General features: G+C 41.6%; 1 protein-coding gene across 3 annotated transcripts in view; it reads left to right on the forward strand.

Annotated features, from left to right (window-relative positions):
• The window catches only part of net1 (neuroepithelial cell transforming 1), a 14,577-nt gene extending 68 nt beyond the window's left edge, over nucleotides 1-14,509 (forward strand). Inside the window, exons 2-12 of one of the 3 annotated variants that reach the window (XM_055055754.1) lie at nucleotides 46-118; nucleotides 700-994; nucleotides 1,931-1,993; nucleotides 10,806-10,913; nucleotides 10,997-11,161; nucleotides 11,495-11,557; nucleotides 11,805-11,978; nucleotides 12,062-12,319; nucleotides 12,406-12,576; nucleotides 12,671-12,857; nucleotides 12,983-14,509. In XM_055055754.1, coding sequence (XP_054911729.1) covers nucleotides 899-994; nucleotides 1,931-1,993; nucleotides 10,806-10,913; nucleotides 10,997-11,161; nucleotides 11,495-11,557; nucleotides 11,805-11,978; nucleotides 12,062-12,319; nucleotides 12,406-12,576; nucleotides 12,671-12,857; nucleotides 12,983-13,425 — 1,728 coding nt within the window. In that variant the 5' untranslated portion in view covers nucleotides 46-118; nucleotides 700-898 and the 3' untranslated portion in view covers nucleotides 13,426-14,509. Of the gene's footprint in view, nucleotides 1-27; nucleotides 119-699; nucleotides 995-1,930; nucleotides 1,994-8,362; nucleotides 8,636-10,805; nucleotides 10,914-10,996; nucleotides 11,162-11,494; nucleotides 11,558-11,804; nucleotides 11,979-12,061; nucleotides 12,320-12,405; nucleotides 12,577-12,670; nucleotides 12,858-12,982 lie in introns of those variants that run through there. The other 2 variants (XM_055055753.1, XM_055055755.1) reach the window with 2 other exon arrangements.
• Nucleotides 14,510-23,289: the final 8,780 nt, after the last annotated feature.

Raw genomic sequence — 23,289 nt, forward strand, 5'->3', positions numbered from 1 at the left:
TGTAATCCCTCTGGGGTTTTTTTTTTTTTTTTTTTTTTTTGGTAGGATTGAAAAGAACTGATTTGTGTACAAAAATATGGATCCTCATTTGAATAAGCCTTAGCACTGTTATCGAAAGGTAAGACTTTTGTTTACTTTTAGATGATGTCAAGGTCCTGCCCAAACAGGCCATGACTGGTTTTCTGCTGCTGCTGCAGACTAAAGACAGCAGATACGTCCCTCTGCTCGGCTCATCCGGGGCTCTGACTGAAACTTTGCTGAGTCAAATTCTCTTAAACTCAACCGTTTGTTCACAGAATAACATGTTCAGAACAAAATGCAGTTTTTATTGTCATGTAAAGCTAGCAGTCAGAAGCAGCAGGAGGTTAAAAGTGTGTGTTTGTGGGGGTGGTGTTAGTTAAAGTTGGTGAGAAACAGCCATGAGATATTTATGGATGTGGGAAAACAAACAGCATCACCCGCCCCTGACCATTATGTATCCATTTTGGTCCTCTTCACCTCGTTGGTTATGCAGGTCTTCACCTCCTTTGTGTTCATGCAGAGGCACTCAGGCCTGCTGGTTAATGGGCAGTAGCACGGCCCCAGGGGGCCCAGGGACCACCAGGGCTTCTTAAGGCTTTTACAATAAGCTGTGTCTCTGTTCTCACTTGCTGCCTGTTGACCTTTTCCTGATCCTGATTCTGTTCCTGTTCCTGACAGAACTGGTCCAAGGTTCCAACAGGGTGACCAGAGGCTGTTTGCATGTCTGCTTTTGGTGGCTTCTTTGCATTCAGACAAGATTCTGTGCCTGGTTCTAAAAAGCGCTGTCTCAGCATCAGAAGGACCAGTGGATCCTAAGCAGTGGACCTAAATCGTTCATCACCACGTTGAATGTGAAGCTGTATGATCCTTTGATCTTATGCTGAAATTCAGCCTACTGTTTTCCTTCCAGAAAAGGAAACGCAGACAGAAGGATGATGCCGACACCATCAGCGACTGCAGCTCTGACTTGAAGGTATTGTATCAGACACAATGGAAAAACCGAGAGATTTAATACTGCTGTGCTGATTCTATTAAATTAAATCATTACATATAAATTCTATTAAATATTCTGTTGATTAAACTGTTCAACTCCTCACTAGGAGTGGAGGGGCTAACGGGAGCACAACAAAAACAAAAGGACTATGGGTCTGGTACAGAGCCCCTAAAGTTACATAGAGAGCAAAAGTGCTGAAATTATCCTCTATTGAAGTTTCACACATCAAATAAAGGTTTCACAAATCCTACACTTGGTTTTAAATATTCTGCTATTAGGTGTTGTAGTTTTTTTAACTAGACTAGATGAAAGCTACTGAAGGTGGTGGAAAAATGAGCCATTTCCTGAATATGAAGCTGCAATCAGAAACCAACTTCAGCTTCATGTCTCTCTTTTTGCATGTGCATAATATCCTCATCTGAGACATCTCTAGACTGTAGAAAATTTTGCAAATTGTCCTCCATGTCTCTGGTTTAGGCTCCACCACCCAAAGAAAAAGCTAACAAATGATCAAACATTTCTCAGGATCTTGAGAAACTACGTCGCAATCCTATAATTTCTGCCGCACTTCCTGCACTGATGATCTTTGTTTCTGATATAAAGTTTTTTTTTTTTTTGTAACGCTAACAACCCATGCAAAGGAGTGTGTTGAGGCATTTGAAGACAGTTTCACAATGTGGAAGTACATATTCTGTTCTGAGGAGATTATCCATATTTCAACTTGTGTTAAAATGATTTATCTGCTTTCAAAACCTGTGAAAATGCTGATTGTGATTTGTTTAAACTTTGCAAGTTTTCTGGCTCTAAAATATATTTAAATAGTTCATCAGTATTTAATGATAAAATATTTAATGATCAATGGGATGAATAATGCAAAAAGGTATCGATATATGTGGTACTCTGTTTGTTTTACAGAAATGGAAGGATAGACAAAAAGATGACAGTGACTCCGTCAGCAACTTCAGCTTCGACTTTAAGGTACATCACAAAAGTTCAAAAAAATATTAATTTATAAAAACTTCATGGGAACTAAATATTGACATAGACTGATGATCTCATCTCTGCAGCACTTACCTTTACAAAGTTGACTTTGTTTTACTCTGATAGATATTTATAGAACATTCAGCAATGATTGACTCACAAGCTGTTGTCTTGACAACATAATAATCTTGTAAAGAAACTAAGAAACACCCAGGAAGTGAACTCATCATTTCTAACACATTCACTGTGATCAATGAACGTTCCAGGTAGGATTGCATAATCTGGTCTCCCACTTTTAGTTTTAGTCCAGGTTCTAATCATTGCAGCTTTTCATCATTAGGACTGACTGATAAATGCCTTTCTTGGCTTTCTGTCTTACTTAAGCTGCAGTGTCTTATCTGCTGAAGCATCTCCTTTTGTTAACTGTGACTAAGCCTATCACAGGAAGGCATTTAGATTGAATAATCTGGTAAAAGCTTATTTCCTCGGTTTAAACTGACAGGAAAAACGATAACTAAAAATGCTGTACTTTACATTTGTTGTACTTTTTTTTTGCTTGTCTGCACCAAACATGAATCTTGAATAGCTCAAATACTGACATTGACAGCTGTCACATTGTTTTTGGGGTCATTCATATCTGGGTGTAGATGTTTAAGGGTGAGATGAATTTATGTGTGGGCATTTAATGAGCACGTCTCCTCACATTAGTGATTGACATTCATGTGTGGGAAAATGTTGTCCTAAAGGAACGCCTGTAGCTTCAGGCACAGTTCATTTATCTGCCTGTCAGGTAGGAATCCAATCAGGAACCTGAACGGAAGTCTCAAATGTTCTTCAATGAAATGGAAAAAAGTCACAGTTTACCAAACTGTTAGCAATAACCCGTATGAACTTGTCACCCCATCAGCTTTCTAATCTGCGTCCGCCCACATTTCAGAGTCGGCAGAGACATGTGGCCTGCATATCTGGAGCTGGTTTGATTAGCTAAAGGTCAGGACTCCTTTATTCTAATCAGATTTCTTCAGTAGAATTTCTGTCTAATCAAGTCACTTTGGTTCCTCGTATTGCTCTGATTAACACTCAGCGGCTTCTCGTGGAGGAATCCTTTCGGTTGTTAATGTGCTAGGTTGTTTTCTAAACGGTCATGTTGAAGACTCTAGAATTATTCACATATGAATATGCATGTAGAAGATTGCTTTCACTCACCTTCAGCAGAATCAGTCCCACAGCATTTGCAGTGAAGCAACAGGCAAGTAAAGCAAAGTAACTCAAAGGCATAAAATATTTTAGTGTTTTGAACAATTCCAGTGTTGATCTCAGTGAAAGAAGTCAAAAATAAGAATTAGACGAAAAAAGCTTTCTCTCAGTGAAATAAGTCAAAAATGCACCACTGTGTAATTTTCTGCAAATTCATGAAAGTTCAGCTTCATAATCTTTGAAACAGCATAGAAGTACTGAGAAGCAGTATATATTAAAAACAAAGAAATGATAAAACATTTCAAATATGATAATATATTTCAAAGAAATGTGCAGCAGAGTATAATTTTTCTTTTCCAATATGTCCTTCAGTATTTGAGCACTAAAAACAGACTATGTATTTACAAAAAGTGACAAAATCTGTGCAACAACAAAGATGCACAAACACCAGCTGAGATGTTAGTTATTACAATGAGTAAAAACATGCAAATATCAGCATATAAGTAAACAGTTAGTTGGAATGGTGATAGTGTAAGCTGCTGGGAGGAAGGACCAACAGTAACCCTTCTTTGTGCACTAAGGATGCAGCAATCTGGCACTGAAGGAGCTCTCCAGTTCAGCAACAGTTCTTCTGAATAGTTCAGCTTTAAATGAATGTGTACTTCCCAGAAATCACCAACTGCATTATTGCTACATTAACCTAACGGCTACAGGAGGTTGTATCTTAATGGAAAAAAGCCTGGACGTTTTCAGTTACAATACATTACTGTTTCTGTTTCAATATCTCACTGGCTGCTACAATTTCTGTGGAACTAGTCAGAGTGAGTTAGGTTATTTGAAGGCCTCACCACACAAGTCTGGTCCTGTCCTAATCCTTGTCTTTTACCAGCAATAACAAATCATTCAGAGCAGACGTTTAAATGACGTTGAAGTGGATTTGAGCAATGCACTTTTTTGTATTTCCCTTGAAACACTACAGTAGGTAGCAAAGAAACCAAATCTGAATTCAGATTTTAATTCAGAAACTTTCCCGTTGAAGGTAAACGTTTCTAACAAACAAGGGTGAAAATTTAAACTAGTTCTGTTCCACAATCTTCCCACCTAATTGGTCCATCAGAATGTTTTGTCTGCAGTGTCCCTTTTAGTCTTGTTTATGAGAGATTTGTTTGGTAGCAACCAGGACTGCTCTGGGTGTGAACACTGACAAAACAGGAGTAATGACTGAGTGCTCTGTAGGTCTGCCTTGTTTCTGCAGGCCAATGTGATGATAAGATCACTTTCTGCATCATCCGTCTCTTTATAAAGTGAGTGCTGTGTGGGTGGACTGGGTTCTAACGCTTCTACAGAAACATGTTTCCTTATCTGAAAATATTTCATTCACACTCTAAGACAGAAATTCCATTCTTGATAGCTACAATTCAGTCTTGCATTGTTAGTATCTAAGAAGAAACATTGTATTTTAATTTAATGCTGGAAGTGCACACAAAAGATTCCACCTCATCATTTACTGAACAAAAATTACACCAAAATGGCTAAGAAGTGTTATACAGTCATTCCAGAGTGTGAAATGTCAGATAATCATCTAACAGCAAAATGTTTAACAGGACCCTACACGTCTTAAACACTCTGGAAATGTATGAAATTTGCTTTTTAACTATTTTTAGGTCTGCATAAATATGGGGGAAAAAACAAATAAATAAAACTGGACAAGAAAAAAAAGCATTGGCTTTCAAGACTGATCTCCCTCCTTTCATTTCTAAAGGATACAATCTCACAATATTTAATAAACGGGATGACTTTTATGTTTTTATTTATATTTTTATTTATATTTTCAGGATAACATTTTCATGTTATCCTGAAAATGTTGGTCTCAAAGTGGGCCTAAGTAAAATGCCAAAAACAGAACTGAAACAACTTATTTAAATCACTTTAAACCTGATAAAAGCAACTGCATTTAGGATAGAATACATCGCCTCTTATTTGTAAGGCAGAGAGGTATATACATTTGAACTAAATTAAGTTTATTTTAATCCAAATTGCCAAAAAGTATTAAAACAGGTGAAGTTACTCTGGAAAAAAATTTACTTCTCAAAAAATATACATCTTCATGATGACTAAATAAAGTTTCCATTCTTGGGACATTAATGGATGTTAATTCTGGTTAAACAATCTTAACCCTGACCCCAAGTCCAAACAAAACCAAACAAGCCTTGTAAGGCTCTACAGGTGTGTTAAATGTTCTGAACATTAGTTGTGCAAAGCGACTGGACAGGTCTGGCTTGTTTGGCAGAGCTGGCAGGTGAAAACTTCTCTCTAATAATACAGCAACACAACTTAGGTTGGTGATGCTGCATCTGAAGAACCACAAGAATAATCATGATGTGCATTATCGCATCATTCTGCTTTAATGTTATTACAACAGAATGATAATTATTATCACCCTGAACTTTGGCATCTTGCAGTCATTCAGTCGGCCATTTATTCTTCTTTATATCAAAGTATCTCAAGTCAAACACTGACACCTTGGCCTAATCTGAATTATTCCCCAACACAGCAGAAAATCTACAACCAAATACATGGAAACAATTGTTGTTGCAGTGGCCCAGTCAAAGTTCAGAAATCTGTGGGGGGAATATTTTTTGACATTAATGTTTTACATAGACATTACTGCTTATTGTGAAGTTATTGATCATTGACCCAAAACAGTGTTAGAACTGTTTAGTACAGCTGTAGAGTCCATCAGCAGAGGGCAGCAGCTCCTGCACTGCCCTGTTGCTGTGTATGGGGCTCCTAGAGCCTGAGCTGGCAGCTCAGTGCCTGCTCCAGAGCTGTAATTAGGTTGTGTGTGCGCTGATGTGAAGGGGAAGGTGAGCTCAGCAGCCACCAGGCCTCCAGGCCCAGTCTGTCCCTGGCACGCCATGGCTTAGACAGGCGAAAAACCAGCCGCCTGTTGCCTTACTCATTCCCCGACAGCCCTCTGAGATCAAATCCTGTGCTGCTTCTGCTCCAGCTGCAGCTGCGTGTGACGGAAAGCACAGGCACGTCTAGCCATGTTGTTTAGTTTTTATAGCGGCTGGGTCAGATGCACAGCTGATTCAGCTCAAGTTCTCCTTGTGGTGAGTAACAGCAGCAGCGATGTGCAGACACTCTGACAGCCCGGGGTGAATCCTCTGACTCCTACTGCAGAGCTTTCACTCACTACGGCCCACACTGGACCCAATGGGTCCGTAAACTAAAGTAACTCGACCCGTTGTATTGACGCTGATGTGGATCAGACACAGTGTCCGTTTGTTTGCACCAGACGAGTCCTCTAACAAACCCAAAGAACATGGTGTTAACATCTCCATGCCTCCATCTGCATCTGTGTTTTGTCACCACAAACTTGCACATATGCCCGAGAAGAAGCTGGTGTTATTTTTCACACCCCCAGGTTGTCTGAACAGGCTTGTGCATTTGTCCTGATTGCAAGAACATTTTCGCACGTTGCGAAGCGCCACTCCTGCCCATTAGGCACTCATCGGGTTCAACACCTCTGCGTCTCAACCAGGCACCAACTGTTTGGGTGTGGAGTCCTCAGGTGTGGCTGTACATCTTCATTTAGGTGCACAGTAATAAGAAAAGAGATACTTCTTTGAGCGTTTCACCTGAAACGTTCTTCTAACAAATCAGTGAACGTTTGCAGAAGTTGCATTCCCTCAATACACAGGTTTCAGGGTGAATATGTGGCGCAGTGTGCCACTGTGCCCCTGGTATTGATATTGTAATTGCCCCTTCCTCTGCCACCCTTCCCCCCAGGGTCGGCTTGTCAGACTATCAGCTCTGTTTGATTAACGACCTCATCTAACATCTGAGACCTGAGAAATAGATTGGTGGTTTGTACTTTGATTTCACTTTATTAAGGAGAATGACTCATTCAATATGCAACATTTTAAATAACTCCATACCAGACTAATTACACTCCATCTTGGGCTTTAACAATGTGTGCTTATTTGAAGTGTAGTTAGACAGATTAGGATGTTTAAACAGCCTCTTAAATGCACATCAGTGATCACAGCAGTGCAGACGACGTAAACGGAACTAATCATAAACTCTAGGCCCATTTTAATGTCACTTTGGGCACATATATGAATATACACTCTAGGTCTGGACCAGCATGAGGTCCTCATGGTATTATAGGTTTGAGTGAAAGTAATTGGTAAATGTGTTTCTTATGTCTGAGGTAAAAGTGTAGGCAGTGTGCAGCAACAGGTGGGGGAGGAGCAGTATTGGAGAAACATCTGTGCACTTTAATACTCAGCACGCACTAATATTTATCAACCAATACAGTACAATACAGTAATGACCCTAATATGTTGAGACTCATAAAATGTTCCTTATAGCTGTAACAGCTTTTGTCCTGTTGCTTATAAAGCTTTTTAAAATCTAGTTTTATTTTGGGGGAAACTGGAACAAGTCTTCCAATATATTTTGGAAGAAGTACAACAACAATTTATTTCTGCACTTATGTCATATTAGATGTATGTGTCGGTGTGCAGTTTTATACCATTTCATTGCATTCAACTCTTTGATAAATTATTTTAGTAAATTAATTTTTAATAGGACTCACCAATACAGATTTTTATTTTCTATTTATATCTGTATTCTAATGAGTTTAATAAATCCTTGATAGATAGTAGTCTTAAATGAAAGAATTATATTAACATTTATATATTTGCACTGGTTGATGGTTTTTAAATTTAATCAATTTGATAAGTAGAAAAAAAATGTGCTGATCATTGATCCGAACCGGAGGGAGAATTGACTGACTCTTTTATTTTTCCACCTTCAGATGTATTTGTTTCTAACTAAAAGTTACAATCTTTGCCAGGCTTTACTGCACATTTCATCCCAGTTCCATGAAATAAACCCACATTAAATGCTATGATCAGGGTCCGAGGAGCCATCCTTGATGATCCCCTATCTGCTTTGTTTACATCACCTTAGTTAGCAGTAAGATTTACCTGTGATCTTAGGAATTCTGACTAGTGTTTTCACATTATGTGGATGGTTCAACAGACCCTGCGGGCAGCTTCTCCTCACGTCCACATACTGTGCACATGCAGAGCTCCAGCACCAACTCCTCCCCTCAGCCTGGACTGCTGTATAAAAGCCCAGCCCTGCTCTGTGTGTCTCAGAGCAAAGTTTAGAGTATGTGCATGAGGGCAGCTGAGACAGTTGTCTCAAAGGGAAGATTATAGGTAGGGAGGAGGTGGATCAATTCATTTCGACTCAACTGTTACTTCCATTTTTGTGGATTACTTGGAGCTCACTCACCAGGATTTAAAGGATTCTGTGTTTTTGCTGAAAGCTATGGTGGCTTACGATGAGCTGGGTAGCTTGGTGCCTAACAAACGGACTCTGCAAGTGACAGACTGCCAGAACCAAACCAACAAAGAATCAGAGGTAAGGCAGAAAGTCACAGGGTACCAACACTGAGATACAGAGAATCCTCCTGTAAATGTTTGACTGGGGCTGCTTCACATGGAACCATGAGTGTGTGTCCTGTGTGTGACTGTGAGTGAATCAGTGCCTGACCCTGGTTTCTTATCACACTTGCGCACTGTAAGTGAGAGGAGACTTTGACCTGTGTGGCTTCAGATTCTGTGGAGCTCAGAGTTTATCACAGTATCTGAGTTGTAAACTTTGTATATTCCAAGTTTTCCCTTGGAGCTGGATCCCAGCAGGCGACTCAGTCTTGATGAGCTACAATGAGATCAGGACAGTCAGCAAACAGTCAGCAAAGCAGCACAAACAATGAAGCAGCAGGGAAGGGGGTTGTTCTGTTTCTACAGCCAAACAGTCATAGTTAGATTTTTGACCTTTGACATCTGAAGGCAAAGTGTGTTATCTTTACTGGAAGCCTTCCCCAACACTGGTGTTCGAAAGCCAAGTGTGCCTTTCTGTAAGCAGTAAAACTCACTGTTCCTTCCTCCACACATGTGGTTTCATTAACTGTAAATATCTTCAGAAAGGGGAAGCTCCAAAACACATGATGATGCAAACCATGTTCTCACAGAATTGCTCAATTTTAACACAGTTTTCACTTGCTAAGCCAAACCTAGAAAATCTTTCCCGTCATCTGCTGGGTAAATTTAGTTACATCAAAGGGCAAAACGGGAAGGGATGTTGATGAAGTGGGAACTATAAAGACACAGCTTGAGTGGCATATTTCCTCCGATAGTGTACACACAAAGTATAAAAAAGCAAAACAAAACTCCAGAATCCAGCCTGACAACCTGAAACTGCAAAGTTAGGCTGACAGGAATAGCAACTTTTTTCTGCCTCTGGACTGGCAGACAAAGAGCAGGACTAGTGGCCCTTTGTTATTCTGGGGCCTCCTTCCAAAGAACAGGAAGGGCAAAACGCTCAGCACGCTTTTCCAATATTGACTTTAGAAAGCCACCACTTTTACTTGTACTGTTGTTTTCAGCCCTCTTTGTCTAGATTTAAAATGTTGTTTTTTTTCTGATATAAAAAGGTTACAAATTAGAGGCCAGCATGTCTGAACTCCAGAGGCCACAGACCGCATTCAGAGCAGCCGACACGCTGCATCTCTTTTTGTCGCTTGCCAGAAGTACTGGAAGTTCTCAGGGGTCTTTGCAGGAACTCTGACCACAGCAGACTGTGTGTCAACCACAGCCAGAGCAGACCGAGCTGATCTGTTCCACAGCTGTCCGCATCACCCGGAGCCTCAATGGCTGCAGTGTTTCCCACATTCGCTGAGCCAAGGCAAAACCCCACTTGGCCTGAGTCAGGAGAAAAAACGGCATGCAGCTTCAGCACTCAATCAAAAAGAGCACACCACCATGAGAACCTCAGAAGACTCTTGAAATGATTCCTCTACCGGCTCAAATCATTCCTGCCCTTTTCCGACTCTCTGATTTCCTCAGCCTGTTATTGTTGTTGGCTCAGAGTCGAGCATCTCTTTTACTTCTCGTAGCCTCAGGACTGGGTGAGGAAGGGGGTGGGGAGTGGTCACCCAGCTCAGGTGTAAGATTGCTCTCACGCAAGGTTTGTTGGAGAGCTTGTCTAAACTCGCTGGTGTATACTCTGCTCTGCAGGCCCTGACACTCTACACTGTGCAAGGCCGGTTGAGGTTTTCTGCCGGTTTGTCTGAGCTGCTCCACACCGGAGATGTAGCCGCTGTCAGGAGTACTGAAAAAAACGAGAAGCACGTTTTCATGCATTCCTGGAATTTCTCCAGACTCACCCCCCCCCACCCCCACCCCAGCAGATGAGCAGTCTGAAGGGTCTTTGTGCTCAGTAGATTGGCTTAGCCTTCCACTCCTCACATGATGGAGCCAACAGCTGCTGGAGCTCCTTCCTCCCCAGTATTTGTGTCAGCCACCGCGTCAGGCTGTCTGCATGGCTCCAGATCCTCCTCACACAGAGGATTTACAACTTGACTTGATCTGTTTTGTCTCTTGTAAATGTGTTTTGAGTTTCCTGCCGGGGTTTCACAGTTAGCAGGTCTGATTGAGTTGTTCTGTCTTGCTGCACAATGAATGAAGAAGACTTGCCTTTGCCGTGACCACAGCCAGACTAACCTGTTTTCCTTCATGTGTTTGTTCAGGAACCCAGCACCAAGCGTGTCCGTCCACACGGCAGGGTGACGTCGCTAGCCAGCCTCATCTCTCCGGTTAAAAATGGGGCCGTCCGGCGCTTCGGCCAGACCCTCCAGGTGAGCTCTTGTGACATCTGACCCCTCTTGCATGCGAGGAACTTTGAGCAACTTTGCTAACGTTTACCCCTTTCCCCGCCCAGGCCTCTTTCCGGGGTGATGGCAAGTCGTCGGCCGTGCACCACAAGCCTTGCAGCAAGCCAACGGCACCCACACCACCCAAAAGAAGGAACAGCACCTTGTGGTCAGAGACGTTGGACGTCCACCAGAAAGGAACCTTTTCCACACAGGAGATCAAGCGCCAGGAGGTGAGATTTAGCTCAGGAACACAGAAATACATGAGACATGGCAAAATGCCTGTACTCAGAAATCCAAACAGGAAGGAATTCTAGCAGAGTACCAGACGAGTCTCACGAGTCTCTGTTGTATCTGTCTGAAAGTAATTAACTTCAGATCTCAGCCATCCAGGCCTCATTTTCTCATTTCTGTAAATTCACATAAACCTGACAAGCCAGAAACTCGTACCAGAGCATCCGAGTTTGTCCTTCATGTGTCAGACATGTTGTTTTCATTAGCTTCCCCTCCACTGTTACAGTCAGTCTGATGGAACAGCTTGCTAACAATCTCCCTCCTCTCTTCAGGCCATATTTGAGCTGTCTCGTGGAGAACACGACCTGATCGAGGACCTCCAGCTTGCACGCAAGGTTTGTTCTTTTTAAATGCTTTCAGGCGAGGGAGGACATCTAAAAGCAAACATATTAAATCAAACTCTGGCAGGCCATCTATGCAGCCGAGCCAGAAGCTATAAAAAAAAAAAAAAAGACAAAAATAGTTCCTCCGCCTTTGCCTCGTACCCCTAAAGCTCCTTACAGAGCTATTCTTAGCAGCTGCTCCGGTCAGCCTGGCTGGATGTTGAAATCTGACCCGGTTGGCTTTTCTCTGCTCCTGCAGGCATACCATGACCCAATGCTGAAGCTCTCCATCATGTCTGAGGAGGAGCTCACGCACATCTTCGGTAACCTGGACGACTACATCCCCCTGCATGAAGACCTGCTGGCCCGGCTCACCAAAGCCACAGGGTCTGATGGGACCGTGGGCCAAATTGGGCAGATTGTTATCAGCTGGGTAGGTGTCCTCTAACACAGTGGTCACTGAATTTGTGTTTTGGATGATTGCAATCAGCTAAAGAATCTCTGGCTCTCCTGCAGCTTCCCAGGCTCAACGCCTACAAAGAGTACTGCAGCAACCAGCTGGCAGCCAAGGCCTTGCTAGACCAGAAGAAGCAGGACCGGCGGGTGCAGGACTTCCTGCAGCGCTGCCTGGAATCTCCATTTAGCCGAAAGCTGGATTTGTGGAGCTTTCTCGACATCCCACGCTCTCGCCTGGTCAAGTACCCCCTGCTGCTGAAGGAGATTCTCAGACACACTCCACCAGACCACCCCGACGCCGGCCTCCTGGAGGAAGCTGTAAGTACACACACCGGCGCTCTACAGGAAATGGCATCTTCTATAGAGACTTCCATTATCATAACCACTGCTCCTGTTGTGTTTAGATCACAATCATCCAAGGCGTTCTTTCCGACATCAACATAAAGAAGGGGGAGTCCGAGTGCCAGTACTACATCGAGAAGCTGGAGTATCTGGACGACAGACAGAGAGACCCTCGCATCGAACAGTGCAAGAGTCTGTTGTGTCATGGGGAGCTGCGCAACAAGAGTGGCACGGTTAGTTCAACATTCATTCCTACACCTTCCTCCAGGGAACTTGTCAAACTAGAGCTCTGTTTTCAACTCTTTTCTGTTTTGGGATTGATTTCAGAAGCTGCATGTGTTCCTGTTCACTGAGATTCTGGTCCTGACCCGGCCCGTCACCAGAAACGAGCGACAGTGCTTCCAAGTGTACCGGCAGCCCATCCCAGTGCAGGACTTGGTGTTGGAGGACCTGCAGGACGGGGATGTCAGGATGGGCGGCTCTTTCAGAGGAGCCTTCAGTAACTCAGAGAAAGGTATGACTGGTGTACCGACTTGACCATACCGGACTTGGCCAATTTTCACCTGACCAGTTCTGTATACTACATCCAATTTCTTTTTGTTGTCCTTCTCTAATTCTATATTCCCATTTCCTCTGCAGCTAAGAACATTTTCCGTGTCCGCTCACAAGACCCGAGCCACTCCCAGTCCCACACGCTTCAGGTCAACGATGTCTTCCACAAGCAGCAGTGGCTCAACTGCCTCCGCAGCGCCATCTCAGTTCACAGGCCCACAGGCGACCCCTCCACACCGAGTCCACACATGAGTAACGTCCACTCCAAGCGCCGCATGTCCTCCGCTTCCGCCATCATCCACCTGGAGGAGCCGGATGAGAACTGCCCACAGCAGACCTCTCAGTCCGCCCCCTGCTCGCCGTGCGGCAGCTCCACGTCCAGCTCCACAACATCATCACTTTCCTCTCACTCCTCCTCCTCACTGGCCTCGCCGCTGTCGGTACCACTCTTCTCTACGTCATCACTCAAAAGCAAAAAGGAGAAGAGGTCACTGGGTTCCTTAGGGAAGAGAAAGGAGACGATGGTGTGAAGTGAAAAGGAGAACGGACTCCTCCTCAGTGGACACTCTGATGTGTGCTGTATACAAACAGAACAAAGAACCGTGGGACTTTATTTATGTGTGTCTGCGTGTGTTTGTATTATTCCAGCAGTGTTCTGTGTTACTGTCCTCTTCGGCAGCTATGTACTAGTGCATCCCAACCATGCTAAGTATTGTGGAAAAAGTGCATGACTTGCTTTAAAAGGGAAGCATGGTGAAAACTAGAGCCAGAATTCACACATCAATCTGTGTGAGTCTGTGAAGAACGAGGTTGTAATCCAATCCTGTTTACTATTGATTTGATATTTAAACAATATTTTAGACCTATTTTGGGGCTAATTAACGTTTTACATTTTTCTATTTTAAAGTGTATTGTATGCTTTTGTAGGTATTGTAAAGCAGTACTGTTTTAGGTTGGTAAGGACGATGATGCACCACACAAAGCTAGAAATGAATCTGGGTACAGATTTGATTTTATACATTCCTGAAACAACAGAACACTGTTGTTCTCACCTGCAGAGGCATTAATTTAAACCCAGAGCAGATCTTAGTTTCTCACTAAGAATCAATCAGTCCAAGGTCTATTCAGATCGTATGAGAAGAAATGATGAGTTTTGTTTTCAAACAAAATTTTGAACTGAGCCATGTTGGTTTTTTTATAGCGGACTTTTTAAATGAAACAAACCACTTTCAGTGGATCATCTTGCATGGAGCTTTAGTTGTGGACGCTGCCTGCAGCATCATGCATAGAGAACAATGGCATATGGAAAAGAGATGATGTTTTTGAGATGAAGTTGATTTGTGACAAGAAGAGAGATATGACGGGTAAAGTTTTGTTATGGAACTGAAGGGGATCATTCACCGGCGAAGGTAAACTGTCAGATGTTGGAAGCTTAAAGAAAGTCTGAACGATGGACGAAGTACGTAGGGGAAAGTAAAAGATGGAAGGTTTTTGTAAGTATGAGAAAGACATTTTGGTTGTCGAGTTGTAAACCAAAGAGGAAGAGGCAAATTGTTTGCCAGTTTTTATGTAATTAAAAGAACAATAAAGACTGGAGTAAGATTTGAAAGTGAACTTTGGATTTTGTGTCATTTTTATTCATTCTTGCTTCATATCGTAAAACATATGACCTAAGATTTCATGATATTTTTCACAGTGTGAAATCTTTTACATATATAGAGTGAGAACCTCCCCTTATTTGACACCCAGAGGAAGCAGCGAGTAAACACTTTTTTTTTCTTTTTTTTTAAAGTCCTGCCGGACACTTTTGCCCGTTATCCCTGTCTAAGCTGAATATTTTTTGAAAGGCAATTGTGGTTACTGAAATTTTATAATTTTAGCAACAATGCAATTTCAATTAGCAGCAATAAAAACACTTTCTCACCAAAGTGAGTATCCTTCATATTTCTGCAAATATTTCAAATCTTTTCTTGGGATAACACTGAAGATCTGACACTTGCATGCAAAAAGTTTCATCCATATTTTATAAAGTTGCTTTCCTCTCAAAATCAACCAACAATCATTGATGTGTAAACTCTGCTCTAAAGGCAGGAACAGAGGCTCATTGGGACAGGTCCTACTCTACAATCCAACAGTCTGAGATAGATTTTGACCTTTGACATCTGAAGGCAAAGTGTGTTATCTGTGCTGGAAGCCTTACCCAACGCTGCTGTTTGCAAGTCAGGTGTGTCTTTCTGTAAGCTGTTAGTCATCCTCTTCCTTCCTCCACATGTGGTTTCATTAACTGTGAAACATATTGTGATGCAAATCCTGTTCTCACAGGACTGCTCACTTTAAGACAGATCACGATCTGCTCCCTTTCACAGTAGTCAGAAAATGAATGTGATGAGCCATGGTGGGCGCTAACTAGAGGGTGAAACAAGTGGTGATGAGGATGATGACGGCCTTCAGAAGCAAAACCAATGTGAATCCACCAATATTCCTGATTGACGTTTATCTTGGGAGATTTGTGACCAACAAAAAGATGTTCTGCTGCTGTCGCCTCAGTTCTGTACGATGCCGGACCAGCTGCCATGCAAACTGACCGCTGGACAGTCAGTAGACACTCCACAAAGTGGAGACATAAGGGAGGATTTGACCATTTTACTTATGTCTAATTGAATCAGATAATCTCTTTTAATTGTTACTGAACATATTTCAGTAACAATTCTGCAGTGCAGTACAGATCATGTTCCACAGGCAGTCATGGTCTGACCTTCAGGTTGAAGTGGTAGATGATGCAACAGTTTTATGGATATCAGAAGAGTTTATAGCTGATTCTTAAAAATCACATCTAGCTGTTCCAGTCACCTTGTTACTCTTCATGACCTGCACACAGGAGCGCAATTCTTTCCTTGTCACTTGATAAGTTGTGTCTCCAAGGGCCAATAAGAATGTGTTAGTTTCTGCCGTGGCGCTCAAATGGTTTCCACTGTGCGTATTAATTAAGGTAAATCTGGTGTTGGAACGATTCAAACTGGCATCCAGAAACACATTCAGCCCAGAGCGATTTTGTTGCAATTAATTTTTTGCACAATGTATTTAAAAGAATGTTTGCAAATTGTTCCACCACTTTTATCTGCACAGCAGATTGTTTTACTAGTGTTCTAATGACGTTGCAGCTGTTATCTTACGATCTGTTATTGGTTGAAGTTGAAAGTTCATTTCAAAGAAAGGCCGGGAAATATTCCAGAACTGTTAACCGGCCGGAGAAGCTCTTCATCTGACATTTTAATGTTGCAATAAAAAATAAAAAAGTATTTACATTTGTTCTTCATCCAAATGCAAATCTAATGTTGTTTTAAAATGGTTGGCCCCGTTTGTTATTACAGACTAGATGCTTTTATGGAAAAATATGCCACTTCTTTCATCAATAAAACAGTAGAATCAGGACCGTTCTCCATTTGGACTCTCAGCTGTGCAGCTGAAAGAGCTGTGGCTCAGACCAGTGACACAACACCGGCAGCTGAAACTGCTGTCAGAGATCCGTCACAATATGTCCTCTGACACTATGAAATAACTCCCCAAACACACCCTGACAAGCTGCAAACTGCAGTAAGCTGGAAGCAGAAACCTCCCGGACTGGTCCGACTCACACTGGTTTCTCACTGCAACAAGGAGGAGGCGAAACCTTTCGCCGGACGTACTTGCTTGTTGAAACAGTGACCTAGACAGGAGTATTTCACCATGAGGGTCAAGTTATCATAGTTTTCCACTTGAATGGACTCCTGTCTTTTAGAGGACTCTCATAAGAGGAGCCATCTCTTTTGGGTTTGAGAGACAAGCGTTTGGAATGTGTTATGTAATGGTAGCTGCTTGAAAAACCAAACAGCCACTTCAGTTCAATCACATATACCTTCAAACTGATCCCAGCTATCAAAAGGTTCATTGCTTTTTAACTTGAATTTTTTTAACTATTTCAATTAGTTAAAATATTTCAATTTCAGCTGATTTCATGAAGTCATTGACTTGCAACATTCACTCCTCCTGGACAAAGTGACACATTATCACTTTCTCTGTGTCATTGACTTTACAGTAATCCCTCAGAATGAGCATGCATGGGGACAGTTGAGAGGAAAAACTTCCCCTTAACAGGAAGAAACTGCCATCAGAACCAAAACCAGAACCTGGCTCACTATAAAAGCAGCATACCTGTCAAGTTTCTCTTTTTAGCCGTTGAAACTACCGTTTTTACCCCCCTTTCCTGCTCTGCTCTATGTATTTTCCAGTAAATATCCTGTATCATAACCCCAGAAACCCAGCTCTAATAGTAGCACCAGACGGCGACGTTTCCCATTCTCTCAAATCCTAAATTTGACATGTATGACAACCAGCAGTCTGCCACTAACAACTGAAGGTTTGAGAAGAAGCAACAGATGAACTAATGTAGAATTATGTTCTACATTTTTGAAAATGAAAAAATAATTGCTCTAGAGGGAGAGCAATTAGTTGAAGGCAGAGTTATCTCAGCTGATGCCCTTCTCCATGAAGGAGCAGCCAATCGGAAAGCTGGTCCAGGGTAAGCTTCTGAAAGAAAATAACTGAGAAAACATAAAGTTAACAGTTGAAATATCAGCAAATAATGCAAGTTGGAGAGTAGTAGAAGAAGAAAGTGAAGCTAAATGTTCAGTTTGACCTCCAGGAGCCTTTAGCAGCAGAGCTAAAGGTTAACCAAAAAGCCTCTATTTTGTTTGCTTTTTTTATAAATAAGAAAACTGTTTGCTGCAGGGGATAGAGCAGGAATATTCAGTTAATGTGTTAGCTTCACTTGACCTACATCAAAGTGGAATCAGTTCTGCTCATAACAATATAATAGATTCCATTAAATTACCAGAAACTGTTGTTTTGCCCATTGCTGAAGGAGAGGAAGAGAGTGTTCCTGCCTTGTCACGGATCTTTTAATGGCTGGTTTACTGAAGGCCAGGCTAAACCTCAGAACATTTATGGGCCTGTCTGTCCACAAAAAGCTTCACCTGCAACCAGTTTGTAACAAATTGATCTGCTAAAACAACAAAGACGAAAGTGTTGCGTGACAGCAGGCGGCAGCAGCAGGTTTAATGGATCTGAGCACAGCAGGGCAGCCTGGTGTGTTCTGGTGGATCCAGTGGGTGAAGGATGATTAATTCCTGCTTTATGAATGATAAAAGATCAAACCATCTTGCACACATTTGTTCCATGTACAGGAATTACATATTGCACAGTGAAGACTCCTTAACCCTTCAGGGTCATTAAGACCCCATGAGTTTTTTACTCAATGCACGGTCTGGCAGGGTGCATTGACCCTGTGTGCACTTTGAGTTTTTATTTACTTATTTATTTTTTGTGGTTTCAGAAATTGGCAGTTTGACAACACACACACACACACACACACACACCCCTACACACACACCGCTTCCCTGCTGTCTGACCATGACGTCATCCGCATTAAGAGGGTTAAAGCATTCTTCTGTATGTACAAAAGAGTATTTTCAATATTCACTTGGCGTTTGGTTCACCTTAGATAGAAACAGCTGTAAAAAGCACAATATAGTACCATTTTAAATCCACGAAGGTCGTGGGGTGAGAGGCAGGGTACAGGTATGCATACTCACAGGGTAATTTAGAGAGACCAATGGATAGTCATGTTTTTGGACTGTGGGAGGAAGCCGGAGTACCCAGAGAGAACCTACACATGTACAGGCAGAACATGCAAAAATCTGGTTCAAATCTGGGATTTGAACCAGATTGTGCGTCAGAGTCCCATTACACATTCACACCTGAACGAGGCATAAATCTGGACTGAATAATTCTTTTGAGGTTAGTTCATGTTGGGAAATGGGCCGGTAGCTGGTTGGGTATGGAGCAGTGAAAGGTCAGGTTTGCCCTCATGTGTGACTTCACATCATGACCGGGCCTGATAGCCAAAGAAGTGCCTGAGGAAGGCCTAGTCAAGACCAAAGGTCACAGGGGTTCATGCTCCCCTCCGTCAAAATGTGGACTCCATGTTTATGTCAAAACACACTCTGTTCTGCTCATCCTGCCAGAGCAGGAGCTCCTTCACTCATCACTCACACCATGCTGAAGGACCTGTCAACTCAGTGTCCTTTCCCGATCACAAATATCACCACACGTCTTGGGTTTCATTCTGCTTCAGGTCCCTACTTGACATACCCTGGATGTCACCTTCCAATGCGATTATGCTTCAATGCCATCTCATCGTAGCTTCCTTCATGATGAAGCTGGGATTACAGCAACACGACCAGGCATTAATGATTGAGTCAAATCAGATCCAATCATTTCAAAGTGCAGCATCTCAACAGGGTCCAGACCCTCTGAATGAAGCAAAGCACAGAACAAGGCGTTGGTCACTTGATAGAGTGAATAAGAAATTGTTTTTGTCACCAATTTATGGCTCACAAAAATATGAACTTATTTTAAAATAATGTCTGAAAAATGTCATAAATCAAAAGCAGAACTTCATGTTTGTTCGAGTGTCCAGCAAAAGGTTTTGACATTTTCTCACATTAACCAAAGACAAAAAAAAAAAACTCCACACATTTTACTGTTTCTGTTAGTGTTTCACTCAAACAAAGCAGCACATAGTGGTGAAATTGAGAGAAAATTATGCATAGCAATGCCACTTATGTGAAAAAGTAAGTGTGTGAGCCCTTTACTGATGCTCCTAAACAAAATGCAGTTAAACTAAAGTCGAGCTGGAGAGTTTTTTGTGTAATCTAGTCTGAAATCCAGCTGTTCTGTGAAGGCCTCAGAAGTTGTGGCTCATCATTTGGATCATTTGACAGATACAATTGATCTGTCAGTCATTTGGATAATGACTGACAGATCAATTGTCAGTCATTATCCAAAGCTGAAAAGAATACATCACCCCTGCAAACAGGATATTTCCCATATGAATTTGAACTGCATCGGAGTTCACTTCAACCAAATGGAGACCTGTGAGTTTTCAGGAAGACCAGAGTTCATGTTTTTGGTCTCCATCAGAGTCCCAAACCAACCAGACATTTGAGGCAGATGAACTGGAGTTGGATTAAAACCAACTAAACATGCCCCCTTAGTGTTTGTCTAATCTGGTATTCCAAACAACGACTCATCATAAAAAAACAGGAGAACCATGACAACTTTGGACAAAAGAAGAAAAAGTCCAAGGTACTTTTTCTCTGTTGGAGAAGCTACAAGTACTGAACTTGTGCAAACCAAAGCTTCTTTAACCAATCTAATCACTGCAGTTGTATCATTGCTGATAAAGTTGATCATAATCAGATGGTCCGAGTCATGTTATCAGGTCACAGCTGGGGGTTTACCCAGATTTGTATTTACACCGCGTCACTGGCAGATTGTGACATGGTCATTCAACTTTGGCTGCTGAAAAATATTACCTGCATGAGAACATACAAAAAAGAAAATTGCCTCTGAATTCTTTTGTTTACCATCACACGCCATAATTATCTGCAGAGGTTCAACTTTTACAGCAGAATCCCTGGAGAATTAATGCTGCAAACTTCATGATGCAAACTATAAAACTGATCTCAGTCGGGGGCTAACAAACCGACCTTTGTGCAAACAGAAACAACCAGTTCTCCAGTTGAAAGTAAATGTGGAACACATGATAAACAGTATTCACTCCTGCTGTGACACAGGAAGGCTGAAGCTTAGTTGTTCATTTCCTCATAAGGAGGCCCAAAGCTTTGGATATCTGTTCCACTTGGATGCCAGTAATGCCTCACTGCCCCTCAGCTTTTCTGAAGAAGGACGTAATCGCTTTTCATTTGCTGACGCTGGCAATAACTGAAGTTATGTTTTAAGTGTCACTAAAGTGCTTTGGGTCCTTGTAACGGCGGCAGACCTCCGTTTTATATGGACTTTTAATGGTAGATGAAGACAGATTATTGCATCACTGACGCAAAAGGGATTTCATATGGTTTAATATTTTTTGCAAATAAAAATCTGAAAATTGTGTCATGTCAATAGTTGGTAGAGCCACCTTTCACTGCCGTTGTGCAGCCAGGGCACAGTTCCACTGTTCAACATTGCAGCCATATTGAGTTTATATTCAGACTAGTTAAAAGTTGTTTTTTCTAAGGAAACCCAGAAGATTGGATTGAAATATTGGCTGTGTTTCTATTACAAATGTGCATAAATCTTTGTCTATATTCCTGCAAATGTCGAAAAAACAAGATTTCACAATTACGGTGTTCACATTAAATCAGAAATAAAATCAGAATGACATGATGCAGCTTGTTTACATGATAAGTTGTCGCAGTGATGGATATGCATAAGATATACTCATAATTCAGCCATGATGCTAACATGCACCATCTACCAGCCAATCAGAGGAGATGTAGGTGTCTTATTCAGGTGTTGGAGGGACAACACCTGTGGCTAGATGTGCTGTAATTTCAGAAAATTGTAGTCGAGCATTTTATCGAAATGTTATGGATTCATCACGTTGGAATGATACACAACTTTTTATGAACTGTGATGCTGTGAGAGCCGGTTGAACATTGAAAAAAACAACAACAACAAAAAAAACGATCACCCTCCTACCACTTCCTGTCATCTTCTTTGTTGTTTCTGCCAGTAGTATTACATTATTACATGTTGATTATGTGACTCATATAAAATGCAGTTATGTATTTATTTTATAAAATATGACTGCTGATTCTTGTGTTCATGTAGTTTGAGTTAACATATGTGCATATATTTATGTCTTCACTTCTTTTTTATCTGTGTCATATTTTTAGTTTTTCATCAGAGAAAAAATTTCACTGCACAATGACAGAAAAGGAGTTGAACTGAACTAAATAAAATTTAATCAAGCCAAATGAAATTGAATTGAACTAAACGGAGATTCTCCTCTCACTCGTATCTCAGAAGAATTACAACAATCCAGGATGAGATTACATGGAGATGAACATTCATATTGATAACTGGGATCCATTGGAATCAGTGCTGGATCTTGAAGGAATGGTGCTCTGGGGAAGCCCCGCCTCCTGCTTCCCCACAACTAATTAAAATGAAGCCAGTTTTCAGAATTATGTTGTGCATAAAGCAAGTAACCTAATTTCCCTCAGCAGCAAGCAATGAAAATGATTCCACTGCAAATGCATACAAGTAAATTCATATTTGTTAATGCAAAACTGATAGATGTCGCAAGTGCCCTTATAAACCATATCAAAATCCCCCACTGACCGATGTTTGATCGGATTGAAACTACATTTTTGTGCTTTGAGCAGATGTGTATTTTGAATTGGATCCATGTAAATGAACTGAACTGAATTTCCTATAGCTCTGATACATGTTGCCCCTCATAGAAGCATTTAGCAACCAATTAGAGGTTTCATTTTAGAGCTGCTGGTCTCCACATGAACCTCAGGCTCATCTATCAGATGATTGAGCTTTACATGCAAGCATGATCACATGTTCATACTACAGCATGTTCTCTGTTTAGGAAGCCTTGTTGAGGTGATTGATGTCTCAGAAAATGAATATTTGACGAGGAGTTTGTGGATGTTTTCAGTAACAGTAACATGTTTTTATTCATGACATCAGGGTCAAAATATTGTTTTGGTAAGAAGCACTTATTTAATCAAATCAGTATTTACCGCTGGTTCAATAAGCTTCCCACACGTTGTGTGTTTTAGGGTTTTCATATGACTTTCATCCAAATCCTCGATCACTCAATTTATTTATCATAAGATCAGCACATAATTAATACTCCTGATATGTAAGCTTTAGGGGGCTTTAGGTGATGTAACATTTGGCTTGCAGATCCAGCCAACTCCACACCAACATTAAATCATTCAAAATGGAACAAAGGTGATTTTCTATGGGAAAAAGAAAAGGTGTGAAACTAATGAATCAAATGAAAAGTTCAAAGAACCTTTCATTCGTAAGAACCTAAATACCAGAAATCTTATCTCTCGAATGACATTTGACATTTTTTGAGAATCTGTTTCTTAAATCCGTACTGTATGTCTGAGTGGGGGTGCTGACATGAACTTAAAGATGATCCATGTCGTTAGCTGACATGAACTTAAATCTTTGGGTTTTTCCCAAGACCACACAGCGGATTTTCGAGGAGGAAATCCGTGAGAGTGGCTGTTGCTTCAAGCTCTGTGTTCCTTCATAAAACCAGAAGATGATTATGGTAATTACAGGAGAGTTAGGACTGATCCCCGGTGCATGTTTGTCAGAGCATGCATGCTGCTGCTGGAAGGTCATGGAGGGGAGATTCAAGCCAGAAGGTGATCCATGTCAGCTGGAATCCTGCCCGGGAGGTCATAGGTCACTTTTGTAACACAGACAACAGCTGGTTCTATCTCCTAAAAAAAATCGGTGTCAGCTAATGATTGAAC

This window comes from Poeciliopsis prolifica, unplaced genomic scaffold (genome assembly GCF_027474105.1).
Source record: "Poeciliopsis prolifica strain line A6 unplaced genomic scaffold, Auburn_PproV2 SCAFFOLD042, whole genome shotgun sequence".
Taxonomy (NCBI): Eukaryota; Metazoa; Chordata; class Actinopteri; order Cyprinodontiformes; family Poeciliidae; genus Poeciliopsis; species Poeciliopsis prolifica.